General features: G+C 35.9%; 2 protein-coding genes across 2 annotated transcripts in view; both read left to right on the plus strand.

Moving 5' to 3' along the window:
* Positions 1 to 11460, plus strand: part of LOC141627898 (uncharacterized) — a 49438-nt gene extending 37978 nt beyond the window's left edge. Inside the window, exons 3-4 of the mRNA XM_074441099.1 lie at positions 8229 to 10137; positions 10257 to 11460. Coding sequence (XP_074297200.1) covers positions 8229 to 10137; positions 10257 to 11460 — 3113 coding nt within the window. The remainder of the gene's footprint in view (positions 1 to 8228; positions 10138 to 10256) is intronic.
* A 1362-nt stretch (positions 11461 to 12822) lies between these two features.
* On the plus strand, positions 12823 to 16366 carry LOC141627899 (uncharacterized). The gene is made up of 10 exons (XM_074441100.1): positions 12823 to 12888; positions 13149 to 13559; positions 13926 to 14049; positions 14131 to 14186; positions 14282 to 14586; positions 14670 to 14855; positions 15132 to 15239; positions 15437 to 15512; positions 15901 to 15999; positions 16104 to 16366. The coding sequence occupies exons 1-10, from the start codon at positions 12823 to 12825 to the stop codon at positions 16191 to 16193; spliced, it is 1521 nt and encodes a 506-aa protein (XP_074297201.1). The 3' UTR covers positions 16194 to 16366.
* Positions 16367 to 21880: the final 5514 nt, after the last annotated feature.

Raw genomic sequence — 21880 nt, forward strand, 5'->3', positions numbered from 1 at the left:
TATGAAATGGTTAAATCTCCTTCCAAAAGGGTATTTGCGAGGGACGTATTCTAGATATTGTTTATATTTGAATAATGACATTACTACACATTATTATGACATGAGTGTGTTAGAGATTTAAAAATCTCTTTCCGTAAGGTTGAGATGAGACCACTTCAAAATAGGCTTTTTGAAAGGATATGATGGGAACATATATGGTTTTATCCTAGTAACTTGGCAAAGCAATTTATATTTATATCTTTGACAAATTTCGATTGAGAAGTCAATTTCGAAATATGTTGAATTGAGTGGGAGTTAGGAAATTCTCATGTGAAGACATGGAATTTAGTGGGAGCTATCATCCTTGAATGTATAAAACTCATTACTCATTAAAGAATGACGAGCTAATGCCTTCTTTCATAAAGAAGCGTTTGAGTTTTCAATTCTGGATGAAAATGGACAATGATGAATCCAATTGCATCAGGAATGTTGGATTAGTATTAAGAGATACACATCATATCAACATATACATAGGTTATTCATATGAATGAAAATGGGATTACCATTAGCAGTCATGGTAGTTCATTGAACCTGAGAACGGTTGATCTCATGATTATTAGTAACTAATGTTTCCGCCATTAGAATGATCATGTACGTGTCCAATTTTGAATCATATGCATAAGAGCATGATGATTGGTTGGTGAGCCATAAAAGAAACGTCATGAATTCTCGAGTAGAATCCGATGAGCGATTTCGGTGTTTGACGGAATACTCGATTATGTGACAATAGGTTGCACATATATATGAAATCCCGAACACGGTAAGGATTTATGAGAATCCTAAAACTTTCGAGCTAGAAAGAGAAATGAGAAGCTTTGGAAAGATGCTTGGTTGAATAAGAAGTTATTCAAAAACAATCTTTCCTAGTAAAGCTAGGACTTGTGAGAAGTGCTAAGCTGAATAATCTTGTAAATTGTTACAAGATTCTACAAAACATATACCTAGTGCATTGTGTGTGGATGGAACACTTGATCAGTACAAGTTGTATTATTCATCGCAAATTCGTTCATTATGAGATGAGCGATAAGAAAGTTCTTTCAAGTTAAAGAACCAAAACCAAGGTCGAGAACCTTGATGTGTACTTGGTAAGATTCATGCTATGAGAGAAAACATGAATGTAAAGGAAAATGCAAGTGTAAGAAGTTTGAACACATGGACACATGGGATGTTAAACTTCTATTGCAATCAATAAGTGTTTATACTTATGATAAACATCACAAGGTTGTAATATGATATTGACTACCCGAGTGTGATGTCGACACTTGTCGTTTGAGTTATTATTAACTCACTTTGAACATTGTTATATCCAAACGGGTTGTAGAGACAATTGAACCCCGTTAAAGTGAACATGGATTAACATTGTTTTTGCCCATAGTTACTTATATGAGGTGACGTCTCGAAGTGACTAGAGTGTGAGGCGATTGATGGCAAGTTCAAGTGCCATACGGTCATGTGAGATGACTAGTCGATCACATAGGCTGATTGTTAGGAACATTTTGTCGGGCCTTATGACCGCTTATAGAGTTTGGCAAATTTATATAGCCTGGTCGTGGCGAGAGCTACTATAGTATTCAAATGAGTCGATTCTTTTGACTAAAGACTATTCTCCTAAGGTGGCACAGTTTTTGATTAACTTTGATTTGTGTTACTACGACCTTCGTAAATGGGGTCAAATGGGCATATTTTGGGTTATGATGGTTGTGGCTAGTCCAAGGGAATGAGTGCGATAGGAATTGTCCACCCCTAGTCAGGGTTATAACAATATCTCGGGGCCACTCGAGGAGTAATGAATCGGAAATGCGTGGCCACGCTCGGATGGCATCCGAGTGGATAAATCCGGTCAATCGCTTATTCTCCGGATCGAGGAAACCACTCTTGATATGATCACTTGCAAGTACGACCTGAAAGACACCGTGCATTGAGTGGGAGATAGTAATAGGACAAGAGAATTGGTGACGCACACTTGTCGAGGACAAGTGGGAGATTGTTGGAATATGTGTCCTCCGACAATAATGCGATCACGACTGTTGATCATGATGATCACATGTTTAAGTCTCATTAAAATGAATACAATTGGGAAGTAATTTTGTTACTGTCAACTGGTCAACATATATCGGTAATGATTGGCTGACTAGAGTTTGACATTACTGTCGTGTGACGGTGGTGATCAGTTGACCCCCTAGGTCATACCTAAAGGGCAACACTCTTAATTGATTATTTAATTAATCGTATAATGTTACGAGTTAATTAAATTACTTGAAAAATTGACGGACGATTTTGGAAGTAAAATTTACGTATCATATTGAAATGTGATTAAATAAGATACGGTCCGAGTAATTGAATTGTATCATTACTCGGATGAAATAATTGTTTAATGTAACAATTAAATTGAATGAATTATTATAAATACAATCAGTTGTGATTTATAAATTGGTAAAATTTTTGGCATAAGTAATTATGAAATTACTAAGTCAATTTTTGTATGTGACGTATTTTTATTAATACGTTGATTTTTGATATGATAAAAATTACATAACAAATATATGTGACATGTGACATGTAACATATAGACAATTGACAAAAATAATATGGACTCTATATTACCCATTGTGCCGAAATAAAAGGTTAGTGGAAGCTAATATTGTGTTTGTTTAATTATTATAAGAACACAATGATTACCTACATTCCTAGCCATGCAACCCTAATATTCTTGTGAAGACAAAGGTGTTCATGCATTGGCTCCCCAAAACCCCTCCTCTTACCCGGTTTTGAGAAGGCAAAAGCCATCATGGCTTTTGTTTTATTTTTACCTAATAATATACAAAATGTTGTATATCATTATTCATGCTATTCTATCATCAAATATAGAGATTTCTAGTGAGATAAAATCCTCTCTTCTTCTCTCTTAAAAACCGAAACAAATAAGTGTTTTATAAAAGTTTTGGTTCAATTTTCTACCTTTGATTAATATTATAACTAGTATTTGTAATATTAATTATATTAAGAGGAGCCTTGGGTATAATACATAGGGAGAGATCTTACACTTAGATCTTTATTCTTCCATTGGAAAAGCTCAAGAACAAGAAGAGAAAGGTGATCTCTCTTGTGCCCTAATAGCCGAAATTTACAATGTAAGGACATGATTTCTCCTCTATTTATATTATTGTTTGCATGCATAAGATCCGTTTTAATTTTATGACAAATTAGTTTTGACATATTTGAGTATGTTAACATGTATATGAATCTACATTTCCTTCAGATATAGCTAACTTCGTTGTCAGTGGCAAGCTGCCGCCTGACCTTTCTCATCAGCAGAGGAAGCGTTTTCTGTATAACGCTACGCAGTATTTTTGGCACCATCCTTATTTATTTAAGGAATGTGCAGACGGTCTCTACAGACGGTGTATTCCGCAGTGGCAGGCCAAAGTAGTCCTGGAAGGCTGTCACTCCTCTTCATATGGTGGTCACCACGGTCCATCGTGCACCGTGGCTAAGGTACTTCAGTCTTGTTTTTATGGGCCTTCTTTAATTTGTTTGCTGATGCTAAGTCTTTTGTTTCAGATTGTGATACTTGCCAACGATCAGGGAACATTTCAAAGAGACATGAGATGCCACAAAATGGTATCTTAGAGGTTGAGGTTTTCGATGACTGGGGCATTGACTTCCAAGGACCGTTCCCGTCTAGTAAAGGTAACAGGTACATTTTAGTGGATGTAGATTATGTGTCGAAATGGGTTGAGGCAATTGCCTCACCTCATTGTGATGCCAAGACCGTGATAAAAATGTTTAAAAAGGTCATATTTCCCCGATTTGGTGTCCCTAGGGTCGTCATTAGTGATGGGGGAATCCACTTTAAAGAAAAGAAACTAACTTCTATTTTGTCTAAAGTTGGTGTCCAACACCGGCGTGGTTTGGGGTATCATCCCCAAACTAGTGGTCAGGTTGAGGTCTCTAATCGCGAGTTGAAAGAGATATTGTCTAAGGTAGTTTCTAAATCACACAAGGACTGGAGTCCTAAATTAGAAGACATATTATGTGCCTACATAACTGCCTTTAAGACACCAATTGGTGCATCGCCTTATATGTTAATTTATGGGAAATCATGTCACTTACCTGTTGAGTTGGAATGTAAGGCTTGGTGGGCAATTTGTGAGCTTAACTTTGATCCTATGTTGTGTGGTCAGAATCGTCTTTTTCAGCTAGATGAGTTGGAAGAATTTAGGCTTAACGCATATGATAGCTCGCGCATTCATAAAGAAAAGACGAAGAGATGGCATGACAAAAGAATTCTACCTCGGGAGTTTCATATCGGGCAAAAGGTGCTGCTGTTTAATGCCCGACTGCGATTGTTTCCTGGCAAGCTGAAGTCCAGGTGGAGTGGTCCTTATACGGTGACAGCTGTTACTAGATATGGATCCGTTGAGCTAGAAGGTCCCGAGGGAAATCGGTTCAAGGTGAATGGGCAATATGTGAAGCATTATCACGAGGCAAATGAAGCAGATAATCGTGTTGAAGTCCTGTATTGACGAGCTAGATGCGCCGATTAATTGATGCCGAAAGGTCGTGCGGGACCTCATAAACTCGCGCTCTCCGGAGGCAACCCGACTCGTTTTTTTTTTGTATTTTTGTGGAACTTTTTATTTGCCTTTAGCTTTTCGTTGAACTTTAGACGCTGTTTTATGCACCCTATGTTTTTCCTTGCTTTTGATCCGTGTTTTGCAGGTACAGTCACTCGATCGAGTAGTTTTTCTACTCGATCGAGCACTTTTGAGATGATATTCACTCGATCGAGTGATTTCAGTACTCGATCGACAAGTTGCATAACCCGGATCACTCGATCGAGTAAGAATTTGCTCGATCACTAGTACAGAAATGACATTAGGCGGGTACAAATGGCTACGGTCATGATAAACAGCCGTAGCCTATTGTAAACGGCTACGGTTGCTAGCAACTAGCCGTGGCTAAATATATAAAAAAACATAAAAAGCTTCGGTTCATTAAAAAACCGTAGCCAAATGTATTTTGGTACACAATTAAGGCAACGGCTCTTTTATCAACCATAGCCATTTATCACAATAAATTTTGGCGCACAAGCATATAACTTTCGCGCTGCTTTATCTAAACACTCTTACCTCAAACTCACAATTAAATATATTATATTTCTTAAAAAAAAAAACTCAACAAATAAACACACATTCTAGACATATTTCCTCATCACAGTTTCCTTCTAATTAAAAAAAATTACTCTCTATCACATCTCGACACCACCGCCTCATCACCGATTTACGCGCTCACGCCCACGGTCACGACGCCACCTGCACCACGACTTCTAGGCAATTAATCTGGTATTTTTTCTGTACTTCTTGATTATTTATTTAAATTTTTTGCTTAATTTGATTTAGAGTAAGCTTATTTAGGGGGATATGCAACTGATTTATTCTGGGCAATTAATCTGGTATAAGCAATTGATCTTTAGTGTTATTCTTTTGGATTTAGGGCTTAGAAATTCTAGTTTATTATTGAATCTAGTTCTTGTATTGTCACTATATTTCGGTGTGTATTATTTAATTTAGGGTAAGCTTACTTCCATAAAATTAGACATCCTGCAGATGAAACTAATGAAATATCCATGGCTAATTCTCGTTCGTCCCTCTCTCTTTTTATTACACTTGTTTATTTAGATTTTCTGATTTTTTTATACAAGAGTTGATGTTTTGTGTTGTGGGTATTGATTGGTTATTGTTTCTGATGATAAAGGATGCATTTTTTTATGTTTTTTTAATGGTTTTGGAAATTGGGTATGAATCGATGAGGTGTTCTAACTTAGGTATAGATTGTTGGGTATTAATTTTTTTGATGATTTGTGATACTTGGTAGTTTAGATTGATGCTTGGGCTCATGATTTATGTTGTTTGATCAAATATTTTGATTCGACTGAGTAATTTGGTGTTATAGTTATACAACTCACTCGTATGGTTGGATTTTAGAATATTACTCCCTCCGTCCCGGTCATTTGGTACATTTAGTTGAATTAAATTTACCCTTGGAGAGATTATAAATGTTAAGCAAATGATTAGGACGGATGTATTGGTTGTTATATGGTCATTTGAAGTCCGAGTGTTCATGTGTGATATCAGTTGATGAAAAGGGAAGAAAGATATAGAAAGTATGATTTCAATAAAACTTAACACGGAGACTTAACAGATTAGGATTTGTTCTTTAACTGGAAAATTCCATAGTATAGTGCCTTAACTGTAAACAAATGAATAGTTTGGATCCTTATCTTACCTTTAACTCCGAAGTATATTATACTACGAATCATATATTTATCAAATCCACACCAAAATTTCGCATGTTAGAAATTCCCCACATATTTTGGGACTACAAATTTCGCTGTCAAAAAAATATATCTTTCTTCCCTTTGCATCAACTGTATAGTGCTATGTCCATTTTCCTACCTCTGTAATCCGTATATTTTTATTCCTTTGTCCATGAATATCATTTTGATTGCATCAACTAGTTTCTTGCCTTTAATTGGAAGACGATTTTGATTAAAAAAGAATGCTGACAGTCCTTATAGATTAGCTTGAATTTTTGATACAAGATGGGGGAGAGTGAGAACTTGAATTGGGATCACTGACTTGCAAAATAAATTAAAACAAGGGGCAATATTTTTGACTTTTAGTGAAATTGGATGATAGTAATGAGAAAGTTAAGAATTAACACTAAGACAAGGACCTATACTATTAAAATTTTTCCAATTACGAGATTCAACTATAGAACTTTACGATTTAAGGATCTCTACTCAAACACTTAATTTTTCTCGTTAACTTTTACTTTTCTGATAAATTAAAATGTGTGTTTTATCTTCTTCTTCTTACCCAAATGCTGAAATCACTTCTGTTTATATTTTAGTGCTTGAAAGAAAATATTTTAATCCAACTTTATTACTCTTGCTTCATTTGTTACTGATGTAACTTATTCTTACAATATCAATCATTCTCATGCTCCACACTGAGACTCTTCATTAGTCGTATACTCGTATGTATTCCTTCTATCCCGGTTTAAGTCTTCCTTTATTTTACCAAACCTCTCAAATTCTTTTCTAAACTGTTGTATTCATTAATTGATGGTTAGTTATATGTGATGAAAGTTGTCCACTCACCACTTGATGCAACCTGTGGTCGTACCAGCTGCACATACACTTTTTTGCATAAAAAATAATGAAAGTTGTCCAATTTTAGCAAGTTTTATACGAGTAGGCAAACGGAGGAGAGTTGAGAGCAAAAATATATGATGATTTTTTCAAGAACAGGGAGAGATCAACCAAAGGGGTTAGCTATGAATAAGAGGAGCAAAGCGTGAATCAACTTTATCCTAACGGAAAATATAACGGTGTTAAGGTTGAGGTCCTTAACTGGATAATTTCAAAGTTGAATTCCTTAACTGAAAATTTTTCTATAGTATAGGTCCTTATCCTGGTGATAACTCAGAAAGTTAATGGAAAACTTAGATAATTGAGGTCCTTAATTGAAAATATGTGATAGTTTAGAGCCTTGTGTTACCCTTTACTCATATACTTCGTAACAAATATCTAAGATTAATTATAGTAATTCCTTCCCCACAAGAATAATTCATCAGACAATGATTGCGTACAAAATATTTCACAACCGTAACTAAGCAATACTGATATTTTTAAACATTTTGTTTCTTATTATGGAGTAATTTTTATGGATTGTAATGGCATTCTGCTTTTGGGTCTCTAACTCTCAAACATTAAATTAAAATTTTGCAGAAACAAACCACAACCATAACCATAAATTTACTTGCAACAACTTTAAATATTATATGCTAAAGTTTTCTTTTATTTTTAATTAGTATACTTGGCAAGAATCTCTTGTGTTTAATCAGGTGTATTTTACGATTATCGATTGTCTTTTCACTTTTCACTGGACCACAATTTTTTTGTTCAAGTTCATAACTTCTATTTGCATGAAAATATTGTGAGCAAAGGGCAATGAAATTGGACAATTTTCTCAATTATCTAGTTCTTGTTAAACATGAATCAAATTAACAATCAACACCGAAAATTAGCTTTATGTGCTCACTTGAATCTTTTAGTGTTGTAGTAATAAAATTTCTTCTCCCTGCGTTATTTGTTGATTAAATGTGTTCTTTGTTGTTTTTAGAGATGGACCGAAGTTGGATGTATAATATGAAACGCTCTACTCTCGAGTTTAGGATTTTAGTGAAGGAGATATTTGTGAAATGTGCTGCTGAGAATGCAATTAAAAAAGGAGAGACACGCATATTATGCCCTTGTATTGATTGTGAAAATTTAAAGAAAGTTTTAACTCCTGATATATGTGTTGAGCACTTAGTTTTACGTGGATTTATGAAAGACTACACACGTTGGATATTTCATGGAGAGTCGATTGTTTCCACTGAAACTGTAGTGGGTGGAGAAGAGAGAGCAACATATGTTATTGATGATGAAGATATTCAAAGGGATCGGGTAAATGACTTGATTGAGGATGTGCAAGTTAATTTTGAGGATGACCAAAAAGTTTTGGAGAGTTTGCTCAGTGATGCGGAGAAACCTTTGTATCCTAACTGTAACAAATTTACGCGATTGTCTGCAGTTATGAACTTAATGTCTTTAAAAGTGGAAAATAAGTGGAGTGATAAGAGTTTTACATCATTATTAGAACTCTTAAATGACATGCTTCCGGAAGATCATGTTCTTCCGAAATCCACTTATGAGGCTAAGAAAATTATGTGCCCAATAGGCTGTGACTATGAAAAAATTCATGCATGTCCAAAAGACTGCATTTTGTACCGCAAAGAATATAAGGATTTGCAGGAGTGTCCTAAATGTGGTACATCACGATATCGATTAAAAGATAAGGACGATGATTCTCCACAAAAGAAAGGCTCTGCTGCAAAAGTGGTTTGGTATTTATCCATAATACCAAGATTTAAACGATTATTTGCCAATCTAATTGATGCGAGGAACTTAAGGTGGCATGCAGACATGAGAAAAAAGGATGGTAAACTTAGACATCCAGCAGATGCCCCTCAGTGGAGAACTATTGATAGAATGTTTCCAGAATTTGGTGATGAAGTTAGAAATTTACGACTTGGCCTTTGCACTGATGGGATGAACCCGTTCTCTACTTTAAGTAGTCAACATAGCACATGGCCTGTCCTTCTTTGTGTTTATAACTTGCCCCCTTATTTGTGTATGAAGCGCAAATACTTGATGTTGTCACTTCTTATCCAAGGACCAAAGCAACCGGGTAATGATATAGATGTATATCTAGAGCCCCTCATTGATGATTTGAAATTACTGTGGAATGAAGGAGTAAAGGTGTATGATGCAGTTGCCAAAGAAGATTTCACTCTGCGTGCTATGTTATTATGTACCATAAATGATTTTCCTGCATATGGTAATTTATCTGGTTACTCGGTGAAAGGGAAAAAGGCATGTCCAATATGTGATGACGGTACCATAGCTCCTCGTCTCACCTATAGTCGCAAGAATGTTTATACTGGTCATCGAAGATTTTTGTCTCGATACCACCCTTATCGTAGGATGAAGAAGGCATTCAATGGAGAGAAAGAGAGTGGAATGGCACCTATTCCACTAGAGGGAGATGAAGTATATGAACAAGTCAAAGATATTAATGTTGTTTTTGGAAAGCCTAATAAATTTGAAAAGAATGCTAAATATAAGAAGAAGTCTATATTCTGGAATCTTCCATATTGGCAACACATGTCAGTGAGACATTGTATAGACATCATGCATGTAGAAAAGAATGTTGCCGAAAGTCTTATTGGGACTCTTCTCAACATTCCTGGAAAGACTAAAGACGGCTACAAGGCGAGGAAGGACATCGAAGAAATGGGAACAAGGAATGAGCTAGCACCTCAAGAGAAAGGGAAACGTGTATATCTTCCTCCTGCTTGCTACACATTGTCTAAGAAGGAGAAATTTATTATATGTGAGTGTCTTCGTGGCATTAAGGTACCATATGGATATTGTTCAAACATGAAAAATCTTGTTTCCATGAAAGATTTGCGACTGATTGGACTAAAGTCTCATGATAATCATGTGCTAATGCAACAATTTTTACCTGTGTCGATTCGATCTGTTTTACCAAAACCCGTGAGAGTTGCTATTACCAGTCATGCTTTTTCTTTAATGCAATATATAGCAAGGTGATTGATCCTGACACACTAGACAAGCTGCAAGCTGATATTGTAGAAACCTTGTGTCAATTCGAGATGTATTTTCCCCCTTCTTTCTTTGATATTTCGGTGCATTTGGTTGTTCATTTGGTTAGAGAGGCTAAACTTTTGGGCCCCGTACATTTAAGAGATATGTATGCGTTTGAGCGATATATGGGAGTTTTGAAAGGGTACACTACCAATAGATATAGGCCAGATGCTAGTATTGTAGAAGGATACATAGCGGCAGAGGTTATAAGATTTTGCACAGACTATCTCGCTGGTGTGCAGCCGTTTGGGCTACCGAAGTCTCGACATGAAGGAAGGCTTCAGGGTAAAGGTACTATCGGAGCAAAATGGGTATCACTTAATCCTCAAGAGCTTAATGATGCTCACTTTCTTGTCTTACAACATCTGACAGAAGCTCATCCTTACATAGAGGAGCACATGAGAATACTGAAGGCAAAATACCCTAAAAAAAATGACAAGTGGTTGGTTGAAGAACACAACAGGTCTTTTGTGAAATGGTTTAGGGTTAAAGTACTTGCTGAGTTATCGTGCACACCAAATGAAGTTGGTGAAACTGTTAAATGGTTAGCTTATGGCCCCAATACTGAATTAAAATCATATGAAGGTTATGATATTAATGGGTATTGTTTTTATACCAAGCGTCAAGATAACAAGAGTACAATGCAGAATAGTGGAGTTACTTTAGTAGCTTCGTCTACTGAATTTAGCAGTGGTACACCTACTTGTAATCAAATGTCATATTATGGGATTATTGAGGACATATGGGAACTTCAGTATACAACATTCATGATTCCATTGTTTAAATGCAAATGGGCAGAAAATAAGAAAGGTGTTCGTGTAGACGAGTATGGTTTCACACTGGTTGATTTTAGTACGCAAGGTTACAAGAATGAGCCTCTTATTATGGCTTCACAGGCAAAACAAGTGTTCTATATTTCGGATCCTTTGAATGATAAGTGGTGTGTTGTACTTCAAGGCAAGAGACGTATTCTTGGAGTGGATGATGTAGTGGACGAGGAAGAATATGATGATTTTGATGATATTCCCCCATTTTCAGAGGGTTTGCCTTCAATGCCGGTTGAAGATAACTTGGAAACTAATTATGTACGAGTAGATCATAATGAGGGTATCTGGGAAGATAGAGATGAAACAGGAAATTAATATTATCGTTATTAAAGCTAAAATGATTGATAGTGATATGCTGTTTAATACAATAACATGTTTACTATAATATTTTCAGGTTTTACTACTTTATATTGTTTATTTATTTTTGGTAAATGGTTATTAATTTCATTAAACCAAGCATTGTTAACACATCTAGATGAACATCCCACACCCCCATTATCCTTTGATTAACTTGCAGCTTGATTCTTTCCACAACCACATCAGGTCTTCAGGTCTTCTTTTCTTCATCTTGTCACTATGTGCTTCCATGAAGCACAACAAGTTGCGTTCCTCATACTCCAAATATTGTTATATTGACTGACTATGTTTTACTGTATAGGTTTTTGTACGATGGAGGATCATGATGCTTCAGTGGAGATAAGACAAATGAAAACTCGTGTGGAGATAAGACAAAGAAGCAAACTCGCACAAAGAAGCGAACTCGAGGACCAACTACTTTAAAGAAGGAGGAGGATAAAGGTCCGTTTCTTCTACAAAGTGGGATAAAGTTGGTTTTCCAACAGGGAGGTACGCAACTAAATTTGCAAGCTACTGTGGTAAGAAGGTTCGATGTCAAGTGAACATTAACTTTGATGACTGGGATAAAGATGTAGAAGATAGTCTTAAAAATTTGCTCTGGAAAGATATTTCGGTACGTATTATGTTCATGTCTTATATTAGCTATTATTATTTTTGTTGTCATGGTGTCAGCACCAGAATCAGAATAATCAGACCTACTCAATAAGTTTCAATGAATGAATTGAAGTACATTAAAACGATGTGTCCTGTTGATTCGATGAAAACGAACTTGACCCTAACTGACCTTTATGTGAATTATTTCGTCCAAATGCTGGTAACAAGTAATGTTGTTGAGTAGTTGTCATTACTGTTGGCAAAACTGATTTTTTACGTTAAACCGATCTGTCCAAATTCGATGCAAGTAATGGTTTGGTCATAACTTATCGTGTCATCTTACAATTTCTTTATCGCAGGCAAAATATTTAGTCAATGAGACACACAAGAAGGACGTACTAATCAATTGTGGAGCAAAGTGGAGAGATTTCAAGGGTAAATTGACTAGAAAGTACATTCGAAATAAACATCCAAAATATGACTCCCCAGCTGATTGTTATAGTTTCATTGAGCCTGCTGATTGGGAGAAATTTAAAGCTTACCGAGAGTCAGATGAATTTAAGGTGATAATTGTCATAGTTATGTAATTTCTTTTTCGTAATCATATTATCATCCAAATAATTCCGTAATTCTTATTTTAAACATATTTCTACTTCATTTTCTTTTAATGTAGGAGAAGAGTAAAAAGCCATTGAAAGTATAAAGCATAATGAGCATCCTCATGTAATGGGTAGACGAGGATACAATCAAAGGATTCCTGAGTGGATAGCTTCATCTTCAAATTCTGATGAAGTTATTGATCGTAGTTGGTATTGGATAAAGGGAAGGACTAAGTCATCGGATGGGAAGTTCCGGATGAGAAGATTCAAAAAGTTCAAGACGAAATGGTATATACTTGATACTTAACTGTGTTGAACTGACCTTTCTTAACCAGTTTATGAGCACATTATTGTCATCAGAAATGATTTAACCTTCACTAACAACTTCTTCCTTTGCCTTGATTTTTTTATTTATAATCTCTTATGTTATTTTTTTTTTTAATAATAATCTAGGTTGAATGGCGAAAGAAGGTAAAGTCAGGAGAATTTGTTCCTCATAGGTATGATGATGTCTTGTCACGTAGTCTAAAAAAGAAGGAACATTCTGGTCGAGTAAGAGGTTTCCCAGGCGGAGTTACTATCAAGGATGTGTTTGGTACATCACATGGAACTTCTCATAGGGATGTGGGGATTTCTGATCAACAAGTAGCCGAAATCACTGAAAGAGTACGAAATGATACTATAAAGTCCTTAAGCTCTCTAATTCGACAGGAGGCTCGACAAGAGGCTGTGGGTATGTTGAAGCTAATGGGCTTAAAAGTACCTGAAAATATGGATGAACTCCAAGGTAGTTGTCAATCGGCAAACCCGGAGAAAAGCATAGAGATGAGCAAAGAAAGACAACCAAATCCTACTGAAATTAAGGTGTGTGACTAGAATATTTTGTGATAGAAAAGTCTACTTACATAGTTACATATATAGAATTAAACTTTGCCTTTAAACCTTGCATACAATTATAAAAGTAACAGTCTTCCCTCGATGAATGGAAAATGCGCAACTTGAGCTCTCTGAGTTAGTCATGTAATTGAATAATATTGAGCAGTCAAAGTACTACTCCATATAACTACTGACCTTGAAGTATAACTTGGGTTAGAATTTTTTTTTTTTTTATGTTGCTGCAATTTGAGGACGACATGGAGTTGGGTTGTTCTTCCCATCAAAGCATACTAGTACCCTTAGTCGTATATATTGTATTATCTTTATTAACACATAAATCTTCCGATATTGTAGGAGCCAACTAAGTGTCGCCTAACTTGTATACATGATGGAGAGACTTTCAGCGTTGCCATAGGTACAGTTTACCCACCATCAGAAGATAGCATTCCGGTCATTCATGGTACACCGCTATTAATTGGTAATGCAAGGGTTTCCGTTGATAAAATTTTGGAAGGTACTGCCCCACTTCCTTTTCCTACAAAATATCATGAACGTGTAGGTGACGCAATAGGAAGTTTTGTTCAGTGGCCAAAGGAACAAATCATTGTTGGGGAGGTACAAATAATATATATACATATATAACTTTAATTAAGTTCACTTCAGGCATTTTTTATTATTTGGTTTTATTAATAATGACATTTTTAAAATAGGAGTCTTCTACTGGTGGTAATCTATCAGTCGCTAGTAAGGGAAAACAAGCGTCGAAAAGTTCTGGCATCAAATCACCAATCAAGCCCAACTTTGATGAGTATATATCAAGTATGAGTATAGAATGTCAAAAGTTACATGATTACCTAGCGCTAATGAGGCCTGAGGCAAAGGTGTTTGAAGTTGTACTCTCGTCGAAGATTTTTCATTTGAAGGAGAATAAATCTTTGTCTGTCACCGAAGAAGATATCATGCAACTTTTTCGAATGGACTTTTTAAATGTGTTATCTATTCAAGTGTGGATGCTGTAAGATAAATATGAATTTATTTTACATAATAATATATTCTTTTTAGCCTGGTATTTAAGGTGCTATTTTCATGTGTACAAAGGTTTTTACAAAAGTTTTGTGAGGAGCAGAATCATGAAGGCATGTCCAGTGTTGGATTTTTGTGCCCGACAATCATGTCTCAGATGGGAACTGATAAAGAAGTCAACGATGAAGTAATGAATTACGTGGAGTGCAGCTTGCTTAAGATGCGTGGTGTTCGTATCATATTTGCTCCATTTTGTCAAGGGTAAGTCTTATCTTTTTTGTCTATTTTGTTTTTAGCAATTGATTAATGGGCACCAATTTTGTCTAGAATTAATATGGCCAGCTATGTTATGTGCTTTTCATAGGTTTTTAATTCCATTAGGCTGTTTCAACGCCAAGAGAACTATAAGATGCTCATTGAACTACCCTATGCAAATGAACTTTATCCTTGCTACCATTTTTAATCTCTATTCGCCTTGATCATAGGAGTAAGGACTAACTTTGTGGAATTTCTGTTTTTTTTACCTTTATTGGACAGAGATCACTGGTTTCTAGCTGTTATTTGTCCGTTAATTCATGAGGCCTATTTCTGTGATCCAAAGGCAACATCAAAGCGAGATGTCTCCTTTAAGCACTTGATACAGATGTAAGTGTTTGCATATTATATTTTTTTTGCTAAAATGTGTCATATTGTTCACTGATCAACGGTTCTGGTTTGACAAAAAAATTTGCCTGTAATAGTTGGTAGTATGCATGATTAGGTTGATGATTGAAAAAAAAGAATGAGATGAACGGGTGATCATGACTAACTAATACTTTTGTTTTGCTTCTTTCGAGGCGCAGTGCATTTCGATCTTTTAGGGCTAAGGCAGGCTCCACATTGAAGTCAGGCTTATCAATGAAATGGAGTAACCTTGTTGTAAGTCCATATCAATTATAAATATTAGTGTAAATTATCAAAAACTACCTTTTATATACAACTTTTTAAAATTTACTCCCTTTTAAATTATTTTTTAAAAATTACTACCTTTAAAAGCACTTTTTTTAAAATTGCTACCAAACTTCTATATTTGTGTTTTTGTGACGAAAATGCCCCTAATCTTTCTAATTGGGCAGAATTGGGTCATTTTGTTTGCTTCATATCTGGAGTTTTACATAGACAAAAATTACGTTCTTTATACGGATAGAATCTTGAAGAAGTCTACTTTCCAATGGCGTTGGAATCAATAAGTTGTTGTTGGTAGTTTGTTTGCTTATGGTGATTTTGGTTTTGTTTAATCTTTTTTTAATAAATGTTTTCGGTACAGTGTCATCAACAAACTAGAAGCACAGAGTGTGGCTATTATGTGATGCGGTACATGTTAGATATAGTGAGACGCTACCAGAACATTAAAGATCATAAGAAGGTATTTTTCATTCTATCTAACTAAGCTACTAGTCAAAATGTAGGATTAAATATTGAACTTTTGTTTTTTGATTCTAATAAGTATGTACTTTGATTTATTGATAGTGGTTTGGATCAAAAGCTTCATATACGATTGAAGAGATCAACGAGGTTCGAGACTTGTGGGCTACTTACTTTATGGACAATCTTCTTTAGTAATTATGTATTGGCACAAAAAACGTTATTGGTTTAGTTTTAATTTGTAGCGGATAATGGCACAAGAATTACTCTTTTATGGTTATTTTAGGAATTGTCGCGGATAATGTATTTTTGGAATTGTAGCGGATAATGTATGCATCTTTATGAATATTGTCTAGTATTGGGATTGATTTTGAGTTGCAGGAGGCCAGGTTTACCATATGACTGATGATCTATAATAGGTTGTACAAACGTATAGCCAGCGTTTTTTAAAAAAAAAATTAATATGATGTAGGGCTACGGTTAAAAAATACAACCGTTGCCTTATATTAACATATGGCTACGGCTAAAAGATACAACCGTGGTCTTAGATTAACATAAGGCTACGGTTAACATATATAACCGTAGCCTTAGATTAGCATAAGGCTACGGTTAACATGAGTGACCGTAGCCAAAACTTACATTTGGCTACGGCTAATGACCGTAGCCGTTGGTTGTTGATCTAAGGCAACGCCCTGATTTACCACGGTTGTGGAACCGTGGCCAAAAGGGCTTTTTAACCGTAGCCAAAAGCCATTTCTGTACTAGTGGATCGAGCAGCTTTTGATGCCATTTCACTCGATCGAGCTAATCCAATCCACTTGATCGAGTGGTTTCGTCTTCCAGCCGTTAATTTTCGTCTGTTAAGCTACTGCTTGACTTCCTTCGACCTCCCATGCTCATGGTCGGTTTGGGGAGGTCTCCTTTCAAGACGTTTTGTAAGTCCTCCGACTCCACTTATCCTTCTCTCCTTAGTTTGCATTTCTTTCCATATTTTTGGTACAATGAGGGCATTGTACGGTTTGGTTTGGGGAGGTATGCATCCATATCTGTGTCTGCATGTTTTCTTGCATTTTCGTTTGCACGTTTATTTTTTTCGCATGCATTGTCGTTTTAATTCGAAAAATCACATAACACTTTCAAAAAAATTTCACGTTTAATTCCAGTCGGAACGTTTGAACTTTGACGCTACATTGAATCCTTACCTTAGCCTTGCATTTTCTTGACATTTAGTTAGCATGATTATGTGCATGATCTACGAGTTTTTGTTTCTCTCTTATCTGAACGAATAGACTTGACTCACATATCAGCAAGCATAAACTGGTGACATTCATGACCGGTTTCATTTAGGATGTGAGTAGTACTCTCTGTAAGGCATGTAACATCAATTTGCATAAGCATGAGTCTAGTCTTCTTAACACCTGTATGCATTCGGTCTGTGGATGGTGACGCATGTTAGGAGAGGCATTTCCCCTTTACTTAATTCTACCCATGAGCCCCACATAGCCAAATTGCCTTTTGTCCTTTTAGCTACATACTATAATTTTTCTTACCCTAGCCGAGCTAGTAATGAGTAGCTGTTTGGAATGCTTTACTGCAGTTTGGTTACTTTTATCAGAATTCAGAAAATGGTGGAAGAATTGAAGGGAATAAAAAAGAAAAAAAAGAGAAGAAAAGAATGAAAAAAAATGGATTACGAAAAAGAAAAAAAAAACATGTGTGAAAAAGAGAAAAAAAAAACGATAAGTTGTACGGATGATTTTCACTCCCATGTTTTATTTATTTTTTTTTTATGGGGAGTTGACCAGTTTTTGGTGTATTGAGAGTTGAGTGCATGGAATTTGCGCCGTTTTGTTTTGTTATATTGAGTATGAAGTTGGGATGTAGTTCAATATTTGGATTCGTTGTTGCTAGCCTGGCTATTAACCCCACATATCCAAATTCATCTTAGCCCCTTCTTACCCATTACCTCACTTACCCAAATGTAAGTCCTCGGCATATGTCTTGGTCACTAGTATGGTTGGAATGCGTATGTACGGTTGTAGAGACTTTATTCATGTTAACTGCATACATGTTCTTATAGGTCGAGTTAGGTGAGTGTCTTTACTTCTTTCTATCTTTCACATATATACTCACCTTGTGCCTACACTTGAGCGATGAGCGACCCGTGTGATAACTCATTATTTTACCTATATTTTATATAGTTTTTCCCCATAAATTTACATTGATTTTCGGAATTTTATTACGTATTGCATTATATTTCCTTCCTTTGCGGTTCACTACGAATTTATCTAATATTTGCAGGAAGACGACTTATACACTCGAAATTCTGACTTATACACTTGAAATTGTCGACGAACTGAACTGGTCAAGAAGTTGACTGAATTTGCACCCGAGTACAGAGACTGAAAGTTGAATCAAGCAGCCCGTTTGTTGAAATTGGTAGCCGTGGACTTCATGACTGATTAACTAAAACTCTAAAAGGAGTGGACAAATTTTGATGAAAGCCCAATAAAAAAAAGAGACGCTAATACCTCTGATAATTACACCAATGTGGGCCATCTAATTTGCTACCTTGGTGGAGTTAATCCGTAGTTGTTAAGACTAGATATCTTGTCAAATAAGACAAAGGGTATAAAAATCTTCTGTGTTTACGTATTTAGGGGATTTTTTAGGTTTTATTTTCCTAGCCTTTGGTTTTATTGTTGGCATGTACCACGCAAGTTCTTGGATTGTTCAAAAGCTATTTCGTTCTTCCGTTCCGATTTTATTTTAAGACTAAGCTTCCTTTCACTTTAACTTTAATTATGCATTCAATTATTATTCGTATTTGTTTACTTCGATTTAAGAGTAGCTAATTTATTAATCTAGGGTGAATGGGAATCTAGGTTGTTAGAAAAGGGGTTATTATGAATTGATTGTTAAATTGCTATTAATTGTTGTTTGATTATCGTATTACTTCTAATTAGTTAATTACTGATCAGAATTAATTAATTAGTCTTGCATAAACTAGGATTATCACCGACCGGGTTAAGACTAGTATAGGCCACGATAATTGAATAGAGATAATTTAATGATAGCGATCGCATGTTAAATTAGATCTAAAAGCAATTTTGAATCGACTGATCATATGACTTTCAACAATATAAATTGTTCAATCAATGAATTAAATTCTACCCTTTGATGACGACCTAGTGAACCCGATCCCTGGACTCTTTAATATTATTTTTATTTGTCCTTATTTATTTGCAATTAGTTGATTAGCATACAAACAATCAAAGCCCCATAATTGGTTACTTTAAGACAAATTTAAATATAAACAAACTAGATAATCACCGCCTCCCTGTGGATTCGACCCTGACTTACCGCTAGCTATTTTGTTAGTACTAAGCTAGGATTAATTATGATTAAGGCAAACGACTGAAAATAACCTTATCAAATTTGGCGCCGTTGCCGGGGAGGCAACAATTGTTCTGTTTGTTTCTGTTTATTTTTGTTTTTTTTTTCAGGGAACTTCAGTTCCTTGAGGCAGTTTTATCTTTTCTTGTTATTTTCGTGTATGCCAAGGTCTAATAGTTTAGACATTGTACCTTTTGATCTCGAGCCAGAGAGGACTTTTCGCTACACACGAAAATTTCAAAGGAAAATAGGTTAAGTATAAGACTTGAGTATACTTGACAGTGATACAAAGCAAATATTTGAGTCAGGAGAACCATCCTACGAAGAGGACACGCTTATTTATGACACCCCAGTTCCCGTTCTTACTGACGAGGATTTAATGGATGATTTGTTGAAGGAGTTTTCTTCTGAGATCCTTGCTTTAAGCCATTTGGATTGCGCAACGTGTTTAGAGGTTTTTGCAGGTGATTCTTGGGAAGCTCAAGTGGATGCTATTGAAGCAGCTCTTTTAGGTAATGTGTACGATTCCACTCCGAGCCATGAGCTAGATGATGAAAAAGATGGGGCATCTGCTGCGGTGAAAATTTATGAGCATATTGAGCTTTTTCCTTCAGAAGAACCTTCTGTACCTTGCACCCATTATCCCCTCATATTACTTTTTAATTGGTCTAAAAATGATGAAAAAGCTAGAACTAAACATGAAGACACAAAGAAAAATTTGTTACATAATGATATCTCTTTTTTTTTGCTTTGCCATTTCTAACCAGTTATTACTGTCATTTTTCTGAGTTTCATGACAGGACCTTTGATCAACTTCTAAGAGCGTTGAGTGCTTCCGCTCTTGAGAATGTGATGTTAAGTTCACGAATATAAATGACCGCGGATCAGGAGAAACTCGAAATTGACTAATCAGGAGTGCCTCCACAAATTAAATAATTGTCTCATCAACACATTGACTAACTGTTTAGTCATATAAGGCATCAATGTGATTATATTTCTATAACCACATTTCTCAAACACATCCTATAGGTGTGACCTTTAGGGACCAGTTGATCACCGCCATCTGTATGATAATAACGTCAAACTTTCTAGCAAGCCAACCGTTATTAGGTAATCGTTAAGCAACTGATTAAAATATGAAGTATACCCTTGTGAACCTGTAAGAGATTTACAAATGTTATCACACTAATTTGTGGAGGACACAAGCTCCAACAAACTCCCACTTGTCCTCACAAGTGTATGTGCGATAACCGATTCTCATATCCTAAAATTTCTCCCACTCAATGTAAAACAATTTGCAAATCCGTATTCACAAAGGTCGTATTTTACATGCGATAATCATCAAGAGTGGTTTCCCCGACTAGAGAGTAACTTAACTGATAAACGAATCAACATTCGAGCATGGCCATGCATTTCAGTTACAACTCTTCGAGTGGCCCTGAGAAATAACTATACCTGATAAGGGTTGGATATTTTCCTCAACTCGAATCCCGCAGATGTAAGCACAAAGATGAAATGACCCGAGAAAAAATCTACTTAGCCTCCGATTCACGGCATCGTGAGAAAGAAACCAAAGTCACCCAAAAACTGCCTTAATCTCAAGAGACAGTCGATAGTCAAAAGAATCGACTCTAGGAATACAATGGATGTCCTATCCACGACCTGGCACCGAATGTTTTTAAACATTTAAGACTCCATTACGTTGTCACAAAAAATTTGTCCTACGAGGTATCATTATAATCTCGCATTTGTGATCGATCAGTCAACAGTTTGACTTATGGCTCGTTGAACCCACCATCAATCGATCGCACAATATAATAGCCGAGTTATCACTATTGTAGGCGATTACGGACCAAAATAAAATATAATGTAATTCATTCACTTTGTGGCGTTCAAAGTTGTCAGTACAATCCACAGGAAAAACAAAATATTATTATAAAAAGATGAAGTTATAAATAGTATATGAAAAAGATAATGTATCAAATCCATAATCGACTACTACAACTCAGGAACACGTTTAATTCCCATGGAAATAACGTGCCCTTCATGCTTATCAAAATTCAACGGTTTAGTGAGAGGGTCCGCGATGTTATCATCCGTCGCAATCTTGTCAATCACTATCTCTTCTTGCTCCACGTAATCACGTATCAGGTGATCTTTCCGATGTACATGTCTAGATTTGTTGCTGGACTTTGGCTCCTTAGCCTGGAAGATGGCACCTCTATTGTCACAATAGATGGTGATCGGGTCATTCGAACTAGGAACTATCATAAGTCCTTGTAAGAATTGACGCATCCATATCGCTTCCTTAGCTGCTTCCGAAGCGGCATAGTACTCGGATTCAGTAGTAGAATCTGCTACAACACTCTGTTTGGAACTCTTCCAGTGACCGCAAAGACCATTAAGAGTGAAGACGAACCCGGACTGAAATTTTGAATCATCTCGATCCGTTTGGAAGCTAGCATCTGCGTAACCGATTGCGCATA

This window comes from Silene latifolia, chromosome Y (assembly GCF_048544455.1).
Source record: "Silene latifolia isolate original U9 population chromosome Y, ASM4854445v1, whole genome shotgun sequence".
NCBI classification, from domain to species: domain Eukaryota; kingdom Viridiplantae; phylum Streptophyta; class Magnoliopsida; order Caryophyllales; family Caryophyllaceae; genus Silene; species Silene latifolia.